Source organism: Cydia pomonella, chromosome 1 (genome assembly GCF_033807575.1).
Source record: "Cydia pomonella isolate Wapato2018A chromosome 1, ilCydPomo1, whole genome shotgun sequence".
Lineage (NCBI taxonomy): Eukaryota > Metazoa > Arthropoda > Insecta > Lepidoptera > Tortricidae > Cydia > Cydia pomonella.
Window position 1 is genome coordinate 31,597,296 of NC_084703.1, and position 23,464 is coordinate 31,620,759.

Sequence of the window (23,464 nt, forward strand, 5' to 3'; positions counted from 1 at the left end):
TGTGAAATTAAAATCTCACGGAAAATATTATTTTCTTTGACAAGTGACAATTACTAATCAAAACACGTTTTCTTCATAAATACCGTGACAGGTGATTGATAACCAAAGAGGAAAGTGTTCATTTGAAATTCTCTAAACTTCTTTGTTAATTATTATGGTAGGATAACCATGTGAAGTCTAAACAAAAGGGATAAATTAAAAATTAAGAAAAAAATACTTTTGCTTAATTTAATAGCATGAGACTTAATTAAGGGGATTAGTTAAGGGAAAATGTGTGTAAAACATTAATTTTGTATTACCAATTTGAAGTCGCCCTGTGGTGGCATCATGGTTCCATTTATATCAGTTGTCACTATGCCCGTCACTTTCGCACTTACATACTTGTTAGAACGTGACAGGCATGGTGACAAATGATAAAGAGCCGACCATCATAGCCCTACTGTACATAGCTTTGATAATATAGATCTAAGTTTATTACATACCCGGTGGATATGTGGACCCCAGTTAATGTTATGGTCTATAATTAGCCCGAGGTAAGTATGTTCTTTTGCATTATCGAGTTGATTACATTTACAAGTTGTGCTAGGCATGTGTACCTCCGCGGTTAAGTGCGTCATATCATCATCCTCCTAGCGTTTGTCCCGTACTGTGACGGGGTCCGCTTTCCTACTTTTCTCCTTCCACTTCGCTCTATCCTGGACGTCGTTATCATAAGCTTGAAAATTTCGGGTATCTATTAGTATTTACAGTGGCACAACTTTTGAAGTGGTATTAAATTAATTGTTGTATTAATTACATCGATAATCTAGTACATGAAGTAATATAATTAATTCGACGTTTAATTAATTATTGTTTAAGGAACTCTATATTTATATTGTTTTTATTAGTATGGAAAGAATCGATCAAAAGATCAGGCTAGCTAGTTTCATCGAAATTATTAACGTAAGAATAAGCGGCTAGACGGCTTTCCCGCATAGACGCCGTGTGAACGATTTTGAAAGAAGCCATACAAATTTTGCTGTCACTGCGGTATTCGATAAAATCCCTTATACGGTATACGGGAAAAATTAACGCCGTGTGAACCTAGCCTAAAAGTTTCTAAGTTATGAGGCTTTTTCAATGTAGATTCTATTTGGGTTTTACCTGTAGGTAATCGCACTAATCTCTGTTTGTGTCTCTTTGTGGAAAATAGGTCTTTATAACAGCAGCTGGCAGCAGTAACAATAAATCTACATATATGAGGGAAAGGCGGTGGTGAAATTAATACTTCTTCGTCCACATAAAATATAAATATATATTTATAACAATCACAATACAAAAACAACAATGTAGCCTAAGATTGGCTGTTATTTACTAACTAGGTATATCAATACAAATATTTGACCAAAGACGATGGCTGGAGATGCTAACAAGAGTATAACACTACGAAGACAAATAGTTTCGCTTACAAGAGGAACCAATTCGCGACTAGGTGTAGTAATAACAAGTAATATGCAGTATAATGAAAAACTATGATATAACTACCTAAATAAGAAAGGATGCTGCCATGTTCGAATGTACGCGCCATATTAATTTAAGTAGGTACTACAACTTTATAAGGTCAATAATTTATCCACATATAATAGAAGCAACAATTTTAAAAAATCATATTGATAGTCGGAAATTTGCACATGAAACGTGTTTATAAGTCATAATAACACGTTTCATGTGCAAATTTCTGACTGTTCTTTAACACGTTAGAATGGTTACTTGCCTACTATTTAACTAGATCTGTTTGCTGTTTGCATTAACGATGGAATATTGGAAATGAGAGATTACCCTGAATAACCCATCGCTTCTTCTTTAACTGGTCTTCCAGCTACCTGGTTCTTAAGTGAACGCGTACGAACGTGTTTACTTACTGATTATAAATTCGTTAACTAAGAGTTGCCAAACTTGCTAAATCCATTTTATAATGGGTTATTTGATTGCCAGCGGCAGCGCTTTACTTGACGTCACACCACACTCGTGTGTATCATGAAATTTGATTGATTGAAATTAATGAATAAAGCCTCATGAATGTCGCTCTCCGTTGGTAGATTGAAGAGCGGTAGCAGTCAAACAAGCTTTAGGAGGGAGGACATGACCAAAAATATTACTGTTCTACGTCTTTGGATCGCTACCGTTCCGCAATCCATGGCACATCTCACATCTCCTTTAACCACTTTACGAAATGACTTACGCAATTTATGGCAGGCCCAGGGTATGGGTAAGTATACAGTCAGCTGATTGTATGACACCTATTAATTTTCTATTGAGATTATTAGGTACAGTCAGCGTCAAATACTTCGTAGCAGTCAAAGTGGCCAAATAGTTCGGTACACCATACTAAATATATGGTGTACCGAACTATTTGGCCACTTTGGTTGCTACAAAGTATTTGACGGTGACTGTACCAATTTTAATACAATACGAAATTGCAAAGTTTCAAATAATAAATTTAGGCATGTCTATAAGTCAGCATATCATAATAAATGCCCTTTTCTATATAAAAGTGAGTCTCTAAGAGTAATCTTATGTTAACAGAGTTGCCTCTTGGCACAATTTGTTATAATTATTAGTATAACACTTATATAAGGTAGGTATAACCAAAGTGAATTCATAATATTCAAAGTAAAATAACGCTCGTCGTCCACACAATTACACAACAAGGTCTACCAACGGCTACTAGTTCCAAACAGAAATAAAGCTTACAGTCTAGCTCCATACATCGGTAGAAACAAATTTTTAATAACTATCAAGCAAGCTTTACTAAAACTTATCTGTAATAAGATTTAAGATTAATAAGTATTAACTTTTAAACAGGGTTACCATACCTCCCATACAACTTATTATTTATTTCTCTATGCTAGTTCCCATGCACCTAAACCTATTGTACTAAGTCAGGTCATAAGTTCTGTCACAAAGATTTTCACTGATAAAAAGTTATAGGTAGGTAGGTATTATTCATATATATGGGTTGAAAGCTTATTTAAAGTTGAATTATTTACAATATAATTTAACGTAATTTGCTGTCTTAGTTTAAACATAATTCTATATTAAAAAAGCGGCCAAGTGCGAGTCGGACTCGCGCATGAAGGGTTCCGTACCATTTAAGACGTATTAAAAAAAAACTACTTACTAGATCTTGTTCAACATTTTACCACTTTGGACACACATTTTACCACTTTGGAAGTGTCTCTCGCGCAAACTATTCATTTTTGGAAAAAAATTATATTAGAAAACTCAATATCATTTTTGAAGACCTATCCATAGATACCCCACACGTATGGGTTTGATGAAAAAAGATTTTTTGAGTTTCCCAAACCCCCAAAATTTATTGTTTTTTTCTATTTTTGTGTGAACATCTTAATGCGGTTCATAGAATACATCCACTTACTAAGTTTGAACAGTATAGCTCTTATAGTTTCGGAAAAAAGTGGCTGTGACATAATCGGACAGACAGACGGATATGACGAATCTATAAGGGTTCCGTTTTTGCCATTTGGCTACGGAACCCTAAAAAGAAAAAAAGTTATAAAAAACATGTAAAAAATACGCGGTCCGTTCATGGTGATTATGATCCCTATTTTTTTTTACATGGTTGTATCTTACTTAAAACAAAAGCTGGGTATTTATCTTTCTTTGGATATATAATTCATGTGTATTGGAGCACCAAAACTGCAACTGTCCATATTTTACCAAACCTACTGGTTGGATGGCAGTGAAAAATAAATGTGTTGCTGAAAAGAACCGCATGTTTGAAGGGTATAGGTATAGCTTGTATAAACTTGTCGGAGAACTAAATGCTAGTGATAAAATAACGTTCTAATAAAGAAGGTTCATATAAATAAACAATTGTACTTATTTTATTAATGCGACACTTATTTCTACTCCCTTTTGTGAAGTATAATTTCTCATAATCCAGCCGCGTATTCGCGTCTAAAGAACAATCCCAAATTAAACAAGTACCTAGTAACTAAAATCGCGATCTAAAGGGTCTAGCAGGCTAAGCGAACAAGAAGTGCCCCCAACGACGGATTTTGTCGATATTTCTGGTAGTGTACTGTTAGGTCCTAAGGACCCTCCATGCTTAACATCAGACCTCGATTCTCTTTTGTTTGCGAGTTGTTCAGGATAACGTAAAATAATTAGTAGCATCAACTTCTGCGAGTACATGCACAACAATTGGCGATGCTGGCTCTTCGTCTGCAACCTACTGCTTTATGTTTATACACTAAAAGTCGACACTTACCACACAATAAATCATTTATGCAAATTAACATATTACTGCATTTGCTATATAAATCAGCCTATTGCTCTGTTTCTATGCATTTTTGTTTCCCACGGATATTTTTTAATGGTTTTTTACAAGACTTGCATTTAATGTTTTCCATTTTCCACTACAAAATGCAAAAAACAAATGCAGATAATATTATGTGTCAGATGTTATCAAAGCTGACACGTCATCGTTGATGCACTCCAAATAGGTTTATTAGAAGAGTTTGTATACCTACACAATAATCTTCAAACTGCACTGGTACTTCTATCTGTACATATAATGCCAGTGACTACTTATTGGAGAATCGTTTTTTTTTTACATGAAGCACGAACATTTGTGCAAATATTTTTATATGTGTATGTAGTGGGAATTAGTGGCTACTCATGCATATTTTTTTTGGAGGTGTACAGTCGCCATCAGATATATGGTAGCGGCCAAGGTACTCAAATATTTCGGAGCAGCATTAAATTTCAATATATTAGTTACGATAGATAAGGTCTATAATATCGGACCATATAATTCGCCATAAATTTGGGAGCAGCGACTTTTCAATTAATTCGTGACATACAATAAGATAAAGATATCGTAACAAACAGATCGTCAATGGTATCTAAGCAGTCAAGGTGATCATAAAGATCGGAACATTTATAGAAAATGTACCTTAAGTTTGTGTAATACAACTTAAAGTAGTTAAGATTGGACCCATGAAAATAAGGTTTCAGACAGGCATTAATACTATGTTATCAATACTTTAAATTTAGAACGAAATTGTTTGTTGTGACATTCACCGAAAAGAGTGTGGACTTGTCATCGTGACAAAATACCTATGTTTCCGTCTTTTTCGAATTAGACAATTTTTTTTACAAAACTAAATGCCTACAAAATCGTTGTTTCGACGCAATGTCAAAATTGGCGGGCGTAGAATGAGTAGCTTAATTTCGTCAAATTATGTCAGATGTCAGATGCTTAATGGCGTAATTGATAGTCCCTTGACTATTAACCTTTTCCACACCAAAGACGTATATATCGGCACCACAGGTCCAACGCCAAAGACCGATATATCGGTCACCCACCACAGAGCAAAATAGTCCTACATGCACACGCATAAAGTTTAACTTCATTTTTGACATTTAGATGTCGTGGCATCTGAGTGGTAGGTTTTGCGTTTGACATGGCGTCGAAAAAGTTAAAGCACAAAGTCATGGGTTCAGATCTGATGTAAGTAATGGTCTAAGAGCTGGCCACGTCAGATGTGACACAATAATGAGAGGTTTGTAATCAGTCCAGTTAGATTGCATAACCATCCTTATTGCTAGATCCGGGCATCTGGCAGCTTTTAATGGGTGGAGATCAGAGTGACAGACCAACAAAGTTTTTAAGTTGAAAAAAAGTAATGACGCAATAGGTAAAAACTGCTAAAGTTGTGTCATTTATAGAGAACAGGGCCTATATTTTAACATTAGAACAAAAAACATTGTGTATTATTGCGCAAACAAGAACAGTAGGCGAGTAACCAAAAATTACATTATACATCATTTGGCACTACTTCCGCCAATCGAAACCTTTAGATATTATATGTATAATCTAATTAATTACATAATTTTTCATAATATTGGATCAAAACCAGAACTCTAGAATTTATTTTCTTCAAGATATTTGCTTTCTTTTACCTCCACCACTTTACAGCTGCCAGATGTCCGGATCTAGAAATAAGCATAGTATTGCAAACTAACTAGAGGGGTTTCGTTGCTCTCATTATTGTGTCATATCTGACGTGGCCAGCTCCCCGTCTAAGTTAAAATCCATAATTCCACGGACTGATTTGACAGCTCCTGGCATACAAAGCGATTGTCAAATGTATGAAAAGAGCTGTCAAATCAGTCCGCGGATTTATGAATTCTACCTTATAAGTAGTTTTGCTTTTTTTTGGATAAAAATAACATTATTATTTCCTTTATTCATTTTCGTTCTTAGGCTACGTTTTACATTATTATTATCGTGTATGTCTTTCCCGACCACGGAACAATGGTGTTCCGGACCTTTGGGAGGCGTATGCGGAGCCGAAGCCAACGCGCAGAGGCCCTTTTGACAATTTAATGAAAAGAGAGGGGTACACTAAGCGACAGCACCCGCCATGGTGTAAGGACTATTGAGAGTTAATGGAGTCTAAAATGTACTAGGCTATTGGGTGAATAGTATGGACTGATTACTGGGCTATTGGATGAAGAACCGGACGCCTGCCTAATAAAACGGTATCCAATTTTATTTCCGGCAGACGGTGACTCGCCCTCCGCAAGATGGGCCCCCATAAAAAGCGACATCAAAGATGGCTCAAGGGCAACACCGGTGCGGGAGCTGGGGGTAGAGAGGTGTCACTGGACTTTAAACATATAGCCAACTCGCCACGTAGGTTTCCACATCTACCCTCGAGAACAAAGCTCTAACGACCCCACTCTGGACAGCCGGCTAAGGCAAGCCAGAGGCAGGGGACCTGTCCCACCATCCGACAGGGCACCCCAGGGGCACTCAGGTACGTGGAATCGCTACTCTCCAACAGCTCGCCACAAGCTGCCCTGCGTTGACTGATTGCGCTGGTGAAAACCAGTGGGCGATGGGGTCGTCACATCCCTACGCCTCTATTGTCAAGGCGATAAAGTGCTTGTTCGCATATTTTTGAGTACCCTGGCCGCTCCGATGTATCTGATGGCGACTGTACAGTCGCCATCAAATATATCGGAGCGGCGAAGGCACTCAAAATATCTGAACATGCACTTTATCGCCTTGAGAATAGCGTTGTTCAGATATTTGTGACCACCTTGGCCGCTCCGATATATCTGATGGCGACTGCACTTAAAATGATTAGTATAGGTATCTAATATCTATCACGTTTGAATTGTTGATCAAGTACTAGAACCTACTTGGTAATTATCTTTCACGTGCGAACTCTTTTAACTCGCGTAGTCCTACTTCAAACTGCGTTCGATATTTGATTTCTTCATGTTTTCTTGGTTTTCTATATTCTTGACGTTGACAACTTCCTGCAATTGTTATCCTCGTAATATTTTATCGAAAGTAGACTGCGAAAATTGTTATTTTAATCTTTAACAATTTTGCCCACGACCATGATACCCTATCGCGTAGATATTGAAATAAAAAAGAAAATTATACAATTGCGGAATGATGGTCTGCCTATAACAGACGTAGCTAATGAAGTTGGAGTTGCAGTAAGTATTGTTTACTATACATACTTACAGAATTTAAATGCAAAGGTTATTACGATAATGATTTAATAAATTAAAATTTTATTTCAGAGAAACACCGTGTATCGATGGCTGGAGAGATGGCAGCAAGAAGGAGCTTTGTCGAATCATGTATCTTTTGGACGTCCACGTTCTACGACACGGCGTCTAGACATGGATATTATAAATCAAGCTCGTGAAGAAAGATTCATAAATACCACCCAGTTTGCAAACCAATACCAAGTATCGAGCAGTACCATACGACGGCGTCTAAAAGAGGGTGGTTTACAAAATAGAGTGCCAGCAAGGAAACCGGCACTAACTGATAGCCACAAAGAGGACAGGTTGCAATTTGCAGCTAGGTATTTGAATCATAATTTTAATAAAGTCATTTTTATGGACGAAAAGGTGTTCTGTTCAGCAGATAATGGCAGAATGAATTTATGGAGACCAGACAATACGCGTTATCTGGAGCAAAATGTAGTGCCTAACCGCCAGAGTGGGCGTATTACAATTGGATTTTGGGGCTGGATGTGTAAAGATGGCCCAGGGGAGCTGGTAGAAATTACAGGTCGTATGAATGCGGTGGATTACAAAGAAATACTTGAGGAGTCGTTTTTGCCTACTGCCCAAATATTTTACCCCAATGAGCATATAACATTCATGCAAGACAACAGCTCGGTGCATAATGCTCGCTTGGTTCAGGGATGGATTCATGACCACAGAGATGTGCTGACTCGCATAAAAATGCCTGCAAAGAGCCCCGATCTCAACCCCATAGAAAATCTATGGGGTAAAATGGTGCAAGAGTGGGACGGAAACCAGTGTCGCACCAAAGATGCTTTAAGACGCCACGCTCTTAACGTTTGGGAGTCTTTTAGAGGGCGAAACGTGTGTGAAAATCTGGTCGGCTCAATGCGAAGACGATTGCAAGCTGTATTAAACGCCGAGCCACCGGGAAGTTACACGAAGTACTAACGTTTTCACAGGCTGAAGAAAAGCAGAGTTTTATTTTGTTTACGGCTAGCGAAGCACGTATTAAAAGGTTATTTTAATGGTATAAGTAAATATTGTTCGTGTTTGATTCTTAAAATAAAAATATTTTCTACTAAATCAGTTTTTTTATTTATATTAAGTTTTTATATTCATATGAATAAGGTAGTGATACCAATGATCGACAACTTAATACCCAATAAACGACACCAGTAGTTCACGTCTATTACTTATGAAATAAGGTTGAAAGTGTCGATCATTGCGTGAATATCGAGCACTGGTGTCGTTAGCTTACCTATCAATATACAGTTTTCGAGAATGCTGCTTGAAATTATCTCATGTGTCTAAGAAACTTACTTGCTCATCCATAATAGTCGTTAAAATCATCCTTGACATTGACAACTTAGTCAATATAGGTAGTAACGAATTCAAATGTGTAGGTAGTCGCCATCAAATATATCGGAGCGGACAAATATCTGAACATGTACTTTATCGCCTTGACAATAGAGGTTTTGTTCAGATATTTGTGACCACCTTGGCCGCTCCGATATATCTGATGGCGACTGTACTATGTCATACGGATTTACAGTATATTTTTTCATAAATGTTCCGATATTTATGATCACCTTGACTGCTTAGATACCATTGACGATCTGTTTGTTACGATATCTTTGTCTCATTGTATGTCACGAATTAATTGAAAAGTCGCTGCTCCCAAATTTACGGCGAATTATATGGTCCGATATTATAGACCTTATCTATCGTAACTAATATATTGAAATTTAATGCTGCTCCGAAATATTTGAGTACCTTGGCCGCTACCATATATCTGATGGCGACTGTACCTCCGCGAAAAGTAAAAAAAAATTGGAAGGAAAAAAATATTTTTATTTTTTGCAATGAAGTTTAAGGACAGGATGCTGGTAAAAAATATGCATTTTGTAGTTTTTTTTATTGTTATCAAATATAATTTTGTTTGGTTCACGTAACTTGAATCGTTTATAAAATATGACACTTTCAATGATACCCTAATTATTTTACGTTATCCTGAATAACTCGCAAACAAAAGAGAATCGAGGTCTGATGTTAAGCATGGAGGGTCCTTAGGACCTAACAGTACACTACCATAAATATCGACAAAATCCGTCGTTGGGGGCACTTCTTGTTCGCTTAGCCTGCTAGACCCTTTTAAACTAATTATATTACGTTTTGATCAGTATAAAACAAGCTTTCAAATCAAGGCTAACTTTTTTATTAAAAGTTTCTTATTTTTTATCAGTCAATACCTTTGTGACAGAACTTGTGAGCTGACTAAGTATGTTGCGCTTCTGATAACGCCATCTATTAATGAGCTCACTGAGATTTTAAATATATAGCGTTGAAATATAAGTGTTACGCCAACTAAAATAATTAATAATGTTGAGAAACAAAGCTTTGTATGTAGTATTATGCCTTATGGGAAACGGTAACAGAGATTGATTTGTAGAGCCGATACCTGCTACCATTTTTAGAATACTTCCTGATTCGCCGGATTCTTGTTTCGCCGGATTCTTGTTTTGTCGGATTCTTGATTCGCCACATTTTTTTGATTAAGAAATACTATAGAAATATCGCGGCTTTACCTATCTATTAAATAAAAGGCAGACACTTCGTTACATTAATAAAAATATTTATTTGTTATTCATTTAATTAATTATTACGTAATTAGGTAACTTAATTAATATAATTGGCATAACCTGTTTAAACATTTTATGACTGTTATTCTTCCTTCGACGTAGTCATCAACTATGCCCCTTTCTTGTCGATATTTTGTCATATTAATTCGACGCAACTGTGTATCATCGGGGCAATGTAGCTGCATTTTTCTTATAACAATATCTTGCTGCTGTGCTTCTTATTTTTAGAAACGCAATACATTCCATAAACACTTCGGTCCAATTGTTAGTGAATTGTGTCCAAAATGTCTGAGACTTAAATAAAACTTTGTATGAACTAAAATGGCTTTAATTGTTTACATTTTTTATTAGCTTTAGTAAAACAAAGCACCAAAATAAAAACTTATCTTAACTTTTCAAGGGCATGTCCGATTGAAACTTAAAACTGGAGCAGTGGGGGTCTACGGGGAAAATACGGGGAAAAAAATTACCCGTGGTCCCCCGTGGTACAAAAGCCGTGGCACAGTCAGCATCAAAAGTAGCGGATGAAACAATGCACCAAAAGTATCTGATATTCGGGATAACTTTTCTAAATGTAGATAAATCTCTAAAATTCACACCCAAAATTATATCTTTTACAGTCTAAATTGTTCTACATATAGAACTATAACTTTTTGTTAAGCTGTTACAGAATGGTAGACACTTTTGAAGCATTGTTTGATCCACTACTTTTGATGCTGACTGTACCACGGTTAAAACCTGCATGTTTCCTTTGCCTGGGTGATTTTATTGTATATTAATATTTCCGACGAAACAAGAATCCGGCGAAACAAGAATCCGACGAAACAGGAATCCGGCGAATCGGGAAGTATTCCATTTTTAGGGTTCCCTAGACAACAAGGAACACTTATAGTTTCGCCATGTCCGTCCGTCTGCCCGTACGCGGCTTTGCTCCGTGATCGTTAGTGCTAGAAATCTGCTATTTGGCTTTAAATTTGGATGGAATTTGAGTCATGCATACCGACAGAACAGTAACATAAAAACTACAAAAAAAAACATTTTTAGGGTATTTATACCTCACAAAATGTTATATATATATTTTTAATTTTCGCTTAAACTGTGTGGGGTATCTTTGGATAGGTCTTTCAAAACGAATACGGGTCTCCAACAACTTTTTGTTTAGATCAAGTGAATATTTTCGGATATAATCGCTCCAAAATAAATAAAAAAATCGTAAAATAAAAGCTTAATAAATACTTTCAATGAAAACTATACGGAACATGATCGGTCCAGCCGTTTTTGAGTTATTGCAAGGAGTCTTCTCTTCTTAGTAAAAAGAAGTATAAAGCGCTGCAAAGGTAGTCCCTTAATATGCTTGTAATGTATATGGTACTTACTAATAGCCCCCGTCTAGCTACGCAATAGAAGCTACGAAGTTACGTAACTAATACGGAACCGTACACTGAGCATGGCCCGAAATGCTTTGGGATTGGGATTTTTTAGTATGTTTTTGGGCATGGTATTGGACCCCAAAACTATTTTTTTTTTTTTTTTTTATAACGATAGGCAAGCGTTTGACCACGATCTCACCTGATGGTAAGTGATGATGCGGTCTACGGTGGAGCACGCTTACCTATGAGATACCTATTTACTCTAGCCTTGAAGAGACCCAGATTGTACTCATGCGGAAACACAGACTCGGGCAGGGCATTCCACTCCTTGGCAGTTCGCATAAGAAATGTTGAAGCGTAACGCTTCGTGCGTATTTGTGGAATACCTGCCATGAAGCGATGCCGGAGTGCCGATTGTCTGGTAGTCCGATGGTGAAATGGGGACGGAGGAATAAGGTTGTGCAGTTCCTCGGCACACTCTCCAAAATGTATCCTGTAAAAGATCGTTAGGCTGGCAACCTTGCGACGATGCTCCAGACTTTGGAGCCGAGCATTCGTCAGATCGTCATCATTAATGATTCTCTTGGCTCTCCTCTCAACTGACTCGAGCGCCTCAAGCTGGTATTTTGCTGAACCATCCCACAGATGCGAACAGTATTTCACACACGATCGCACTTGTGCTAGGTAAAGGTCGAGCAGTTGCCTAGGTGTAAAATACTGCCTCACCTTGTTGAGGATGCCCAGCTTTTTTGCTGCTAACTGTGCTTTCGACTCGATGTGCGGGCCGAAGTTGAGTTTCGAAGTCAGCGAGATTCCGAGAAGCTCAAGATGGTCGGTTATCGGAAGGGATACATTTCGGAAAGTAGGAGTCAGATGGAATGGACTCCGTTTGGCGGAGATAAGACACGCCTGGGTTTTACTAAAACTACCAGGAGACAGCGGCGCAGGATACTTTAGCTTAATTAAGTCATCAAAATGACTTTCGCCTCGTGGCGAATACTGCATATTGCACCACATACAAGTGTGGGTAGCGGTTCTGAACTATATTTCCTCTAGGGAGGGCTCTAATGGAGGCCACTTCTGTCTTTCTAGTTATTTACTCGTCTCAGTTATTATTATTAAGTATGCTGCATTTAAATTCTTGCAACGAAAAAGCTTTACCACTACGGCATCACTGGTAACTTTCACCGAGTAATCGAAGCATTCCTTGAGACGCGCAAACAACTCACGTCGGTACATGGAGCAAAATCTGACCTACTAGAACTAGGCCCCTGCGCGGTCCCTCAAGGATCTATAATGGGAAACAACCTGTTCATTTTGCTCTTGAATGACTTTACCTCAGCCTCAGATCTGGTGTTAGTTGTTCTATTTGCTGATGATGGGTGCGTCATTGTCGCGGCTGAGACGTACACTGTATTAAAAGCGAAACTACTAGAAGTAATGGATCAAATATCATCCTGGTTTTCTGCTAATGGCTTGGTACTAAATGTGGAGAAAACACACATCATTCGCTTTAGTTTGCGTTGCTCAAGTGATTTCACATTAAATATTATGTGCAATGGACAACCTGTACCTCAAGTTGACCAGGTAAATTATCTGGGGCTAACCATTAATGCTGGATTGAAATGGGCATCCCATATTGACACCATATGTCAACGACTGTCCTCTGCTTGCTTTGCTCTTAGCAGACTGCGCCCGTGCCTCAGTTCTACTAACGTAAAAAAGGCCTATTACGGTTATTTTAACTCTATTTTAATATATAGAATTGACCTTTGGGGCTCGGCTGCGGAACGCGAGCGAGTATCCAGGCTCCAAAAAAAAGCAGTGCGCATTATCGCAAGTGTGAGTTGTGATCATCCTGCAAAAGACCTGTTCAGAAATCACAAAATCTTAATTGTACCCAGTCTTTATATCCTAGAACAGTCTAAGTACGTCAGAAAACACGTTCATCTCTTCCGTACGCACGGTTCCATTACCCGACGGCGACATGAGCTGAGCTTGCCGCACACACGACTCAGAGCAAAAAAAATATCCTAACTACATTGGTACTAAGGTTTACAATGCAATCCCTCCAGCAATTAAGCAGGCTTCAAGCTATAATTCTTTTGTACGTCAAATAAAAGCAAAACTTGAAATTGACGCTTTGTACAAGATTGATGAGTTTTTTGGTAGTACTCAAGGAATAAATAATAAATGGACATGTAATCAGGTAATAAGAAATCTATCGTATAAAAATTAATAATAGTGTAATCTGAAGGATTGAGAACAAAATGTACCTACACCATACTTATTGACTTAATAATATAAATATGCACCTATGTATGTTGTTTGTTACAAATTTGACGTGTAAAATGAATATTTTATGAATAAAAAATTGAAATTGCAACATTAACTTGTAGAGTGGCACAATAGCGAATTCTTAAGGCATCTGTCGTGTTTAGGTAAATAGGTTAGGTATTCCTAGAGGAATTAATCCTTTATTCGCTTAGTATAATTTAAAGCACATTTTTGTATTTTCTCAGCTTGGGAATTGATGGTGCACAGTTTCTACAATTATTCTTATATTCGGATTGTATGAGCGTTTAACAACAAGTATGTCACATAAAAAGTCGGTGCAGTTAGATAGTACCTGTTACAACATCTTCATTTGATTTTCAACATTTCAATTAACAAATATCATTAACACGAGATTCTCTACTTTGTTACTAGGTAGTATGTACCTAGCACTAGTAATAGTAACGTCTGTAAAAGTGGGTATTACAATATAGACAACCAAAACTAACTAATTACATAAAATAAAAATAAATAAGCAAAAACCAACCGTTTTTTATATCAAGTCTTACAATGGCTCTGAATTTGGGATAGTAATTACTGAGTTTTGGTTGTCACTGATTCTCTTGAACCAATCCTCCAATCCTGCCAATTCAGCCCGCGAAACAAGACAATAAATTCCATATAATCGGCTGCCAAAGCCCGAGGCTCGGCGATTGCCCTCCGGTCAAAAAAGTGTGTAGACATAAGACATAGAACATAAAACATGTTATGTTTACATATAAAAGTTAACTCTGAGCATCATCTCATCTAACAATACTCGCTGAGACGACCATGACAAAAACGGCGTTATAATCGCAGAATATTCACCCAGAGGCAGTCTCACGCGGCAGTCGAGGGATGGGTCGTTCAGTGCGGGGTGTTCTGGCATTCGGCCTCCCAGTCCTCGGGGATGAGCGTGTCGATGTACTGCAGGAAGTCGGTGTAGTGGCACGGGTCCTCGCAGAATGACAGTTTTAACTCCATTGGTACTTCTATCTTCGTATTGTTGCGATAAAACACCTGGTGAAGCGAAGCCAAAACTTTGTAATATAATTTAAGACGAAATTAGCAATAGCATACAGTTTGCTTGGGAGGAACTGACAGAATTTTATCGGTATTAGATTTATTAGAGACTAAGTCGTATGTTTCGTGTTCATATTCATTCTCCTCATTCAAGTCACTAGAGCAAACTATAACAGCCAGCAACAAAAGAAACCAAGTGGGTGAGATAATCTAAACATGACTTGGTTATTAAGACAATAAGAAAGTGTGTAGATAATTCTGAACAGATTTGGCGAATTCGACAGTCCCATTGATATTTCATATAATCGTAATATAATAGAGAGCTTTTCAGTCGAGTACCGTGTTTAGGCCACGTGGCTTGCTGAGTGGCCTAAGCAAGGTACAAGATTGAAAAGCTTGATTATATCACTATTGTATACCTATAATGCTTTTTATACTGGTCGACTGTAATGATTAAATTAAGATATCATTAAATCAATGGGCCAGCCGCATTAGGGCCCATAATCGGCGTAATCCGTAATTGCTGAGGTCGCCGTCATCGAAATCGATGAGGAGGACTATAAATTAAGATATCATATACCAAACTATAGTTGCGTACTTTTCATGTATGGGCTCCCAACTCAACTATAATATTCATTTCGATACGCTTTAGACAACTATAAAAAAAAATTGACCAATCACATGTTCACGTGCCGCCGCGCTCCCAAAGATTAAACGGGAGACGGGCGAGCGGGGGACTTCTCGCGTTCATGTCTTTTGTACTACTTTTTTGTCTACTGAGATACTTACCAATTTTCATTAAACATTTAGGTTTTACTTTACACTAAAAAGTATTATTTTAGATGACTCGTAGAATAGTGATATAATCAACATTTTCAATCTCGTACCTTATTTAGGCAACTCGGCAAGCTTCGGTGCCTCAACACGGTACTTGACTGAAAAGCTCCCTTTTATATCACGATTATATAAAATACTATTTTCTACTATAAATATGTTTTTTTTTATATACTACGTCGGTGGCAAACAAGCATACGGACTGCCTGATGGTAAGCAGTCTCCGTAGCCTATGCACACCTGCAACTCCAGAGGAGTTACATGCGCGTTGCCGACCCTAACCCCACCCCCCTCGTTGAGCTCTGGCAACCTTACTCACCGGCAGGAACACAACACTATGAGTAAGGTCAAGTGTTATTTGGCTGCGGTTTTCTGTAAGGTGGAGGTACTTCCCCAGTTGGGCTCTGCTCTAGATCTGGAATGACATCTGCTGTGCTGTGCCCTACCACACAAGGCGAGATGAGATTCACATTGCCCATACCTCTCTTTTGGACGTAGTTTAAGGACATACCCGGGTCCAAATAAAACCTAATTAAACAAAATTAGGTAGGTAAGTCTCTCAGTAGAAAAAAAATGGTACAAAAGAAATTAAAGCACTTCTTATTCATTAAATAGTAGCGCGTTGATGTCTTTTTTCTATCCTTTGGCGACACGTGGTTGAATTCAATACATTTGACTACAGCGTTTCGTAAGAAGTCATTATAGTCGAGTCAGGAGACCATAGTGAAAAGTATGCAATTACAGTTTGGTATATAAAGTCTTTATTGCCAGGGGCGGCCTGAGCCTTTGCGAGGCTCCGGGCGGATTTTTTTGCGAGGCCCCTGTTTTTAGTACTAAATAAAAAAAATGGTAGATCGTATTTGGGAAACGCCTTGTAGATAGTCCAAAGGATCTTTCAAGAGACTGGAGCTCGGTCGTGAACTAAGTACCTATGTGTTATAAAGCGAGAAGCGAGGCAGAAAGCCGAGCTCGACCTAGAACAGAAGATCCGGGACATTAAATCTCGATGGCTTCCCGTGTGAAGCTGAAAACTGAGCTGCAGGAAAGCAGAGCTTGGAATCGAATTCGCAGAGTGAGTGAGCCCGACGGCTAAGCTCCGCAAAGATAATGTGTAGAGTTTCCTTCGAGTCTAAAGTCGAGCTGCAGAAGAGCATATAACTTGGAATTGAACCAGTGGCCAAGTGTAAGCCAGACCGAAAGTCAAGCTTGGCTTAGTGTTTCAGTAAGACCAATAACTTTCCTGCAGCGCATTTATTAAGCGTGGCCAAGACCAATGGCCGAGCTCCACGAAGGACCGAAGAACTTCCACGTGAAGCCAAGCTGCAGGAGAACATAGCCTGGACATTAATCAATATGATCATCTCGATTCTCTTGCTCCTCAACCTTTAGCATCGCATGGAAGCGCGACTTGCTTGGATGTTTTGGGCCTTCAGCCGTATGCACGTTTATTTTATTTCATATTTGAGGCATTGGATTGCGCATTTCGGGCTTTATTAGGCCTAACGTGGAGCGCGGTCTTCGACCACCTAGGGCCTTGAAGCATCTTGAATCATCTTTTGTGTCCGAGCTCTGCTGTCCTGCATACCGCCCTTCGGCCTTTTGGTTCATTACTGAACAATAAACCATAGTCATTTTCGAATTCAACCCTTATGTAGCTCTGCCTAGGGCCTCGCACTAGGTGGTAGGTTCTCGAGGCGGCGCAGCAAAACAAAATTTTGACTTCATTAAAAATGATTGCAAAAATATAATAAGCAATCGTGTCATGACACTTTTTTATAACTGTTTTTTTTTGCAATTAAACCCTCAGAGATATTTTTACGGACGTTTAAGAATCCGACTTAGATAACTTTTGCATTGACTATACTCATGTTTCAAGTAAAAAACGACTCAGCCTATTCCGCGAGGGCCCCGCGACAGCGACAGGCCCCGGACTTTTATAGCCATATATTGGACCCGGGTACGTCCTTAAACTACGTCCACAAGAGAGGTATGGGCATTGTGAATGTCATCTCGCTTTGTGTGGTAGGGCACAGCACAGCGGATGTCATTCCAGATCTAGAGTAGAGCCCAACTGGGGAAGTATCTCCACCTTACAGAAAATCGCAGCCAAATAACACTAGACCCTACTCATAGTGTTGTGTTCCTGCCGGTGAGTAAGGTTGCCAAAGCTCAACGAGGGGTGGGAGGGGGTTAGGGTCGGCAACGCGCATGTACTACAACGGATACTGCTTACCATCAAGCGGGCCGTATGCTTGTTTGCCACCGACGTAGTATAAAAAAAAGGCCCCCTTATGCGCGAGGTCCAGGGCGGTTGCCCCGTTCGCCGCCCGTTTATTGCTTGCTTTGGCTTCAGGATTGCATGGCTATAAAAGATATCATTATAACAATGGATTTGATTGGTTTTTCCACGCAGGTTTTACCTACATAACATTTGGTAAGTATGTACTTCATCTTAATGTAAATTAAATTAAAAAAATATGGGTGTCACATAAACATAATGTCAATCTTGTTCTTTATTTTTCATAAAATTAGTTTTTACGGCTAATACGAAAATTACGAAATGATAATGATTTGAAGTGAATAGATTATTGACCTTGACAAAGAAGCCCTGATCAACTTCCTCATGCAGTTCGAAGACGAGGCTGGCGCCGTACTCGGGCTCGAGGTTCTCGGTGTAGTTGAGAGCGCGCCACAGCGCAACCACATTCACGTCATGTCCCGAGTACACCAGCAGCGAACGCGGTGCGGGGCCCTCGCCGCTGTAGCTCACGCACTTCTCTAGGTTCTCCCGCATCTCACTCAACAGTGGACCTTCAAGGCAAATACAATATCAACTGGACCATTTCAGATGAGTCCTCAGACACATTTTTACATTGGTTTTTACAGCTGTATGTGCAAAATAGATACATTTAAATATATATGCTCAAAGTCAAATTAAGCCTGAGAAAACCTCATAAATATCCATATACAAATGAGTGAAACCAACTAATTTACTACATATTTAAGATATTATGTAACCGTAATTAAGTTATATCATATTGTATGATAACTAGGGTGACCAGATCTGATTTCCGGTTTTACGGGAAAACTGCATTGAAAGGGATTCGAGGTTAAAATACGGGACAACCCGTTTTTTTTATTAAAAATCAACATTCATTTTTTATTACAAAAAGAAATCACAATCAATTAAAATTTAAGACAAGTTTAAACTTGTCTTAAAATGTAGGGTACTTACCTCTGCAATCTGATTACTGTTAATTGTCGAGTGTTTAACGCCTATGAGTTCGAATGAACGTGTCGTTTTGTTACGTAGCGTTGATTTTTTTTTCGAATTACCAAGTGCTTAAAAATGTATTGTTTTTTTTTTTCGAAATATCAAGAGATGTTCTAGGGAACTTGTGGTAACTTCGAATTATAGAGGTTCGAATTATAGCAGGTTTGAATTAACGAGAGTCGACTGAAATCTCGTCGAGAGAATACCTATATATCTATCTATACATTAAACTTTACAGACTTTGATTTTCTTTATGAATTACTCTTAAAACAATTATAATCAACAATTTCTAATTGCATATTTAGATAAGAATATTTGAATTTATCAACTAAATAACATATACTTACATACAAACAAATTTTGACTTTCCCTACGCAATACCCTTAAAACAACAATAAATATTAATAAACTCAAGTGTTTACCGCTGTGTGCGAAAGAATAAATATTGTTAGGACAGGTATTTTTATCATTAAATGCCATTGAATCATAAAATAATGGCACAATGTACTGTCCCGTATTGTTTTCGCCAAATTACGGCAAAGAAAAATTCGTGCCTGAAATACGGACAACCCATAAAATACTGGACATCTGGTCACCCTAATGATAACCTCAATTTAATAAGAAAACAAACTAAGATAGAGCTTAGTGATTATGGTTGCTTACCTACTTTGAATCTCTGTAAAGTGTGGTTATGGGACAGCAGGGCCAGACTGTGCATGAATGCAGACCTCATTTGATTTGGGAAATAGTTTTTAGTCCACTCAGGAATCTTGAGCCCAGCCTCTTGCTGCGACAGGAACGTACTATACAGGAAATCAACTTCCAACACACTGTGCATATCCTGGGATGTGTGATTGCTCAAGTATTCAAAAAGTTTAGTGTATTTAGCATCCTTATTAGATTTTTCAAGTAATTCTTCATACATAGCTTTCCAAACTTTGCACGGTTTAGTACTGGCAACAATCTGAATGACAAATAAATAATTAAAAATTAAGCAGATAATAGTGAGATTAAGGTTGAATTAGATTTACTTACATTATCTAAGTGCCTCGGTAATGAGTGAATGGGAATAGGTTGCCACAGCAACTCAGGGTTCCAGATTTGTCGCTCTGCAGGAGGGTACAGGCCGGCCAGGAATGTAGCAGCACTCATCAGACATCTAGACTTGTCACTGCTTCGCACTTGCACATCCTTTTCATAGTATTCTTCATCAATAAAATTTGCATAATAACTGCGGTATTTCTTTCCCAACTCATACAATTGAAGTTTCCCAGTCTGCAAAAAGTAATTTCCTATTATTCTAGCCCACTATCTAATTACTACTATCAGAGTCATACTGCAATATATGCATGTAGGTGCAATATATGTGATACTTACATTGGTCAGACCTCCCAAGCCTTCTGGCCATTGGTATGCTTTGAAAGGATCAGTCTTATAACTTGTATTTGGGGTCCTAGCTCCATGGCGAAAAAACTGTAAGGTAACAACATTTATCAAACAATTACAAAAGGCCAACAATTTTTAGACAACAGTGTATATTGTAATTTTATCATTATTAAATAAACATCTGAATTATACATATAAATAATCTAATTCCTATCTATTTCTAATCGAAACACTAGTGACAGACCTTATGGCTAGAATACCTAGTACTTTTCAAAATATAATGTTAAAATTTCTTACAATAATGACAAGTCGTAAAGTCCTCGACTCGTAGGGCAGCGTCTCGCTGAGCACGCAGTAGCCGAGCAGGCAGCTCATAACGGCCAGCCCTAACACCACCACGGCCACCGTGGTCGACCGCTTCGGGATCTGATTGCACTTCGGCCGGTCCACCTTCTGGGCGGAGGGTCGCCGCCAAGTATTCTCGTCATTGTCGTACTCCATTGCGTAAACAGTAATAATCAAGTTCGCGAATCACTAAAGTGATATTAAAAAATACATCAATAAATTCATAAATTTATTAATACAGTATATCCCGATCGAAGTAACTATTAGTTATTACATAATTATTCAAAAAACACTATTAAATTACTTTATCTAACAATTGTATTAAACCGGTAGATATTTTATCTCAATTTAACCCAAGATTTCGATAATTATTTAGTTGTTGCCTCGCATTCTCATAGCAAATATGACAGATACATACTATAAGGGAGCGTTCGGAATTCGGATATTAGCCAGAGCTAGACTGACAGCTTGCGTGCTAGCGTTGGTTCGAATTAAATTTCCTATGCGACTTGCCGCCTACAATTTTATATGTGCCGCATTATTCTACTGCCGGAAATGGCTAAAAAGCATAGTTAATTTTTACTCTATGACGGCTACTTGATTATATTGGGTGTGAACTTGATCAACCAAAAATCAATTTGACAGTTCCCAGTTTGAATCAGTGCCTTGTCGCAAACTAAATCCGATCAGCTGACGCTTCGGCACCATCTTACCGCGAACCAAACTGCGAAATCGCCGTGAAGTTGTGCGAGTGTGGAGTCTACGTCAACGTCCCGGTATATTCGCTCCGCGAAGTCGCGCAGCGATTCACGTGCATAGTCTGGAGGGGGCTTAAATATTACAGCTTGCCTCAAGATTTTTTATTTAATATTTTGAAAAATAAATTATGCACGCGCCTGGCAAGTTCAGAAGCGCCAATTACATCCACACTTCTCGATATCGTATCAGAATTCAGTCATGATGTCGTGTTTCACGGAATATCAGCACATCGTTAACAATATTTGAAATAAAAAAAATACTTTTTATCTAATTGCAAAAAATATTCAAAGTTTGATATTTACGCATATGATGAACCATTTTTTTTTTACATTCCAAATATAGTAAATGATGTGCCGATATTTGGTGAAATGAAAAAATACTCTTGCTAGGGCCCGCCGTCGGGCCTGATATCAGGGCTGATAAAGTGTGGATTTAATTGGCACTAAGGATTCAACAAAATGTTCTGTTTTTTATGACTACTTATTTAGATTTAGATATTTTTTTTACAGATTGCCTCAAGATCATTTTTAGGGCCAAAAATATCTTAAAAAATATAAGTGTTGATTTACCTCCGCTACAGTGCTGAGTAAAAGGGAATGATAGGAGCAGTATCAAACCAATTTTCAGCTTGCCGCAAGAACCTACTCCAAAACGTCTACCAGCTCTCGGCCCATTGCGCTGTTGCCGCTCCTTCCAAAGTATGTCAACAGTGGTCTAAAGAAAGTAATGTAGGACGCAATGCCACAGAATAACTAATAGTACTACCGTGCAATGCAACACAATCCAATAACAAACCACGAAGTGAGCTAAGGCAAGAAAAGTACACCATTTCGCGACAAGGGAAGGATAAATGAAGGAAAACATCGTGAAGAAAATTAATGGACTAATACCAATAAGGCTTAGTTTTCAACTTTTCCCTCTGGGTTAACAAGGACAGATGGCAATATCTTTCGCAACAAGCCGGTACAATGACAGTTATACTTAAGTTGGGCAAGGGGATTTTTAGGGCTTAACCCTTTAACGGGCATCAAAAAACAGAAGGGTGTCAGAAATTACGCTAAATTGAACCCTATCGCTTTGAAATAAAGTTCTTCATCATTGTGTTAAATATATTCCTCTTGTCCTATAAAGGCTTAAATCTAGAGATGTGCCGACTACGGTTTTGGCCGACTAGCCGACTAGTCGGCAGTCAGGTGGCCGACTAGTCGGCGTAGCCGACTATGGTCTTTGCCTAAGTTCGGGCGTAATCGGGAACGTTCGGGTCGCCTGATTCGCTGCCGCACGTGGTTGCGTTTTCATATTTTGACTAGTTTTGTTTACCTTTCCGATTCACTTGTTGCTCCGGTGTGTTATTATTAGAAAAACATACAAAACGAATCGTAATTGTTGTTTAAAAGTTTAACTAAACAAGTAGTGATCTTTATAAACATTATGTCTAAAAGAAAATCACGCGTGTGGACATTTTTTGACGATGTTGAAGGTGATTCAAGTAAAGTAATCAATGCCAAGTACTTATTTCGTGAGGTGGACTGGTACCAATCGGCAAACACTTCGAGTATGGTGGTTTTTTATTTTATTTCCTTATTTTTTTGGAAGATCTAGGCAGCCGACTATTCGGCTCATTTTGCCGACTAGTCGCCGACTATAAATGTAGCCGGATAGTCGGCTTTCCCGACTAGTCGGCACATCTCTACTTAAATCCCATGTTATAATTTGCTAGCAACACAGGTACAATTACGCGGCATGATTTAAATTAAATGCATGGATTGAATTACGGCAGTTCGGCACGCTTACGACGCTTTGTCCCTTTCTTAAGGGTAATAAGGGATCGGAACCGGTTTTTTGCAAAAACATCAAAATAACCATATATTTCGGTTTATTTTATACTCTAAATGTAGGACTCAGTTGTGTTTTCAGATAACGACTTCGTATTATTAGATTGCCTAATTAGA

The 23,464-nt window shown here is 38.3% G+C and overlaps 1 protein-coding gene across 1 annotated transcript; it reads right to left on the reverse strand.

Moving 5' to 3' along the window:
- Nucleotides 1-1,274: 1,274 nt before the first annotated feature.
- Nucleotides 1,275-23,154, reverse strand: LOC133528616 (lysosomal acid phosphatase-like). Its single transcript, XM_061866065.1, has 6 exons — nucleotides 20,706-23,154; nucleotides 20,400-20,495; nucleotides 20,058-20,297; nucleotides 19,686-19,986; nucleotides 18,342-18,559; nucleotides 1,275-14,911 (listed from the first exon to the last, which is right to left on the reverse strand). The coding sequence occupies exons 1-6, from the start codon at nucleotides 20,907-20,909 to the stop codon at nucleotides 14,759-14,761; spliced, it is 1,212 nt and encodes a 403-aa protein (XP_061722049.1). The 5' UTR covers nucleotides 20,910-23,154; the 3' UTR covers nucleotides 1,275-14,758.
- Between the last annotated feature and the right edge of the window lie 310 nt (nucleotides 23,155-23,464).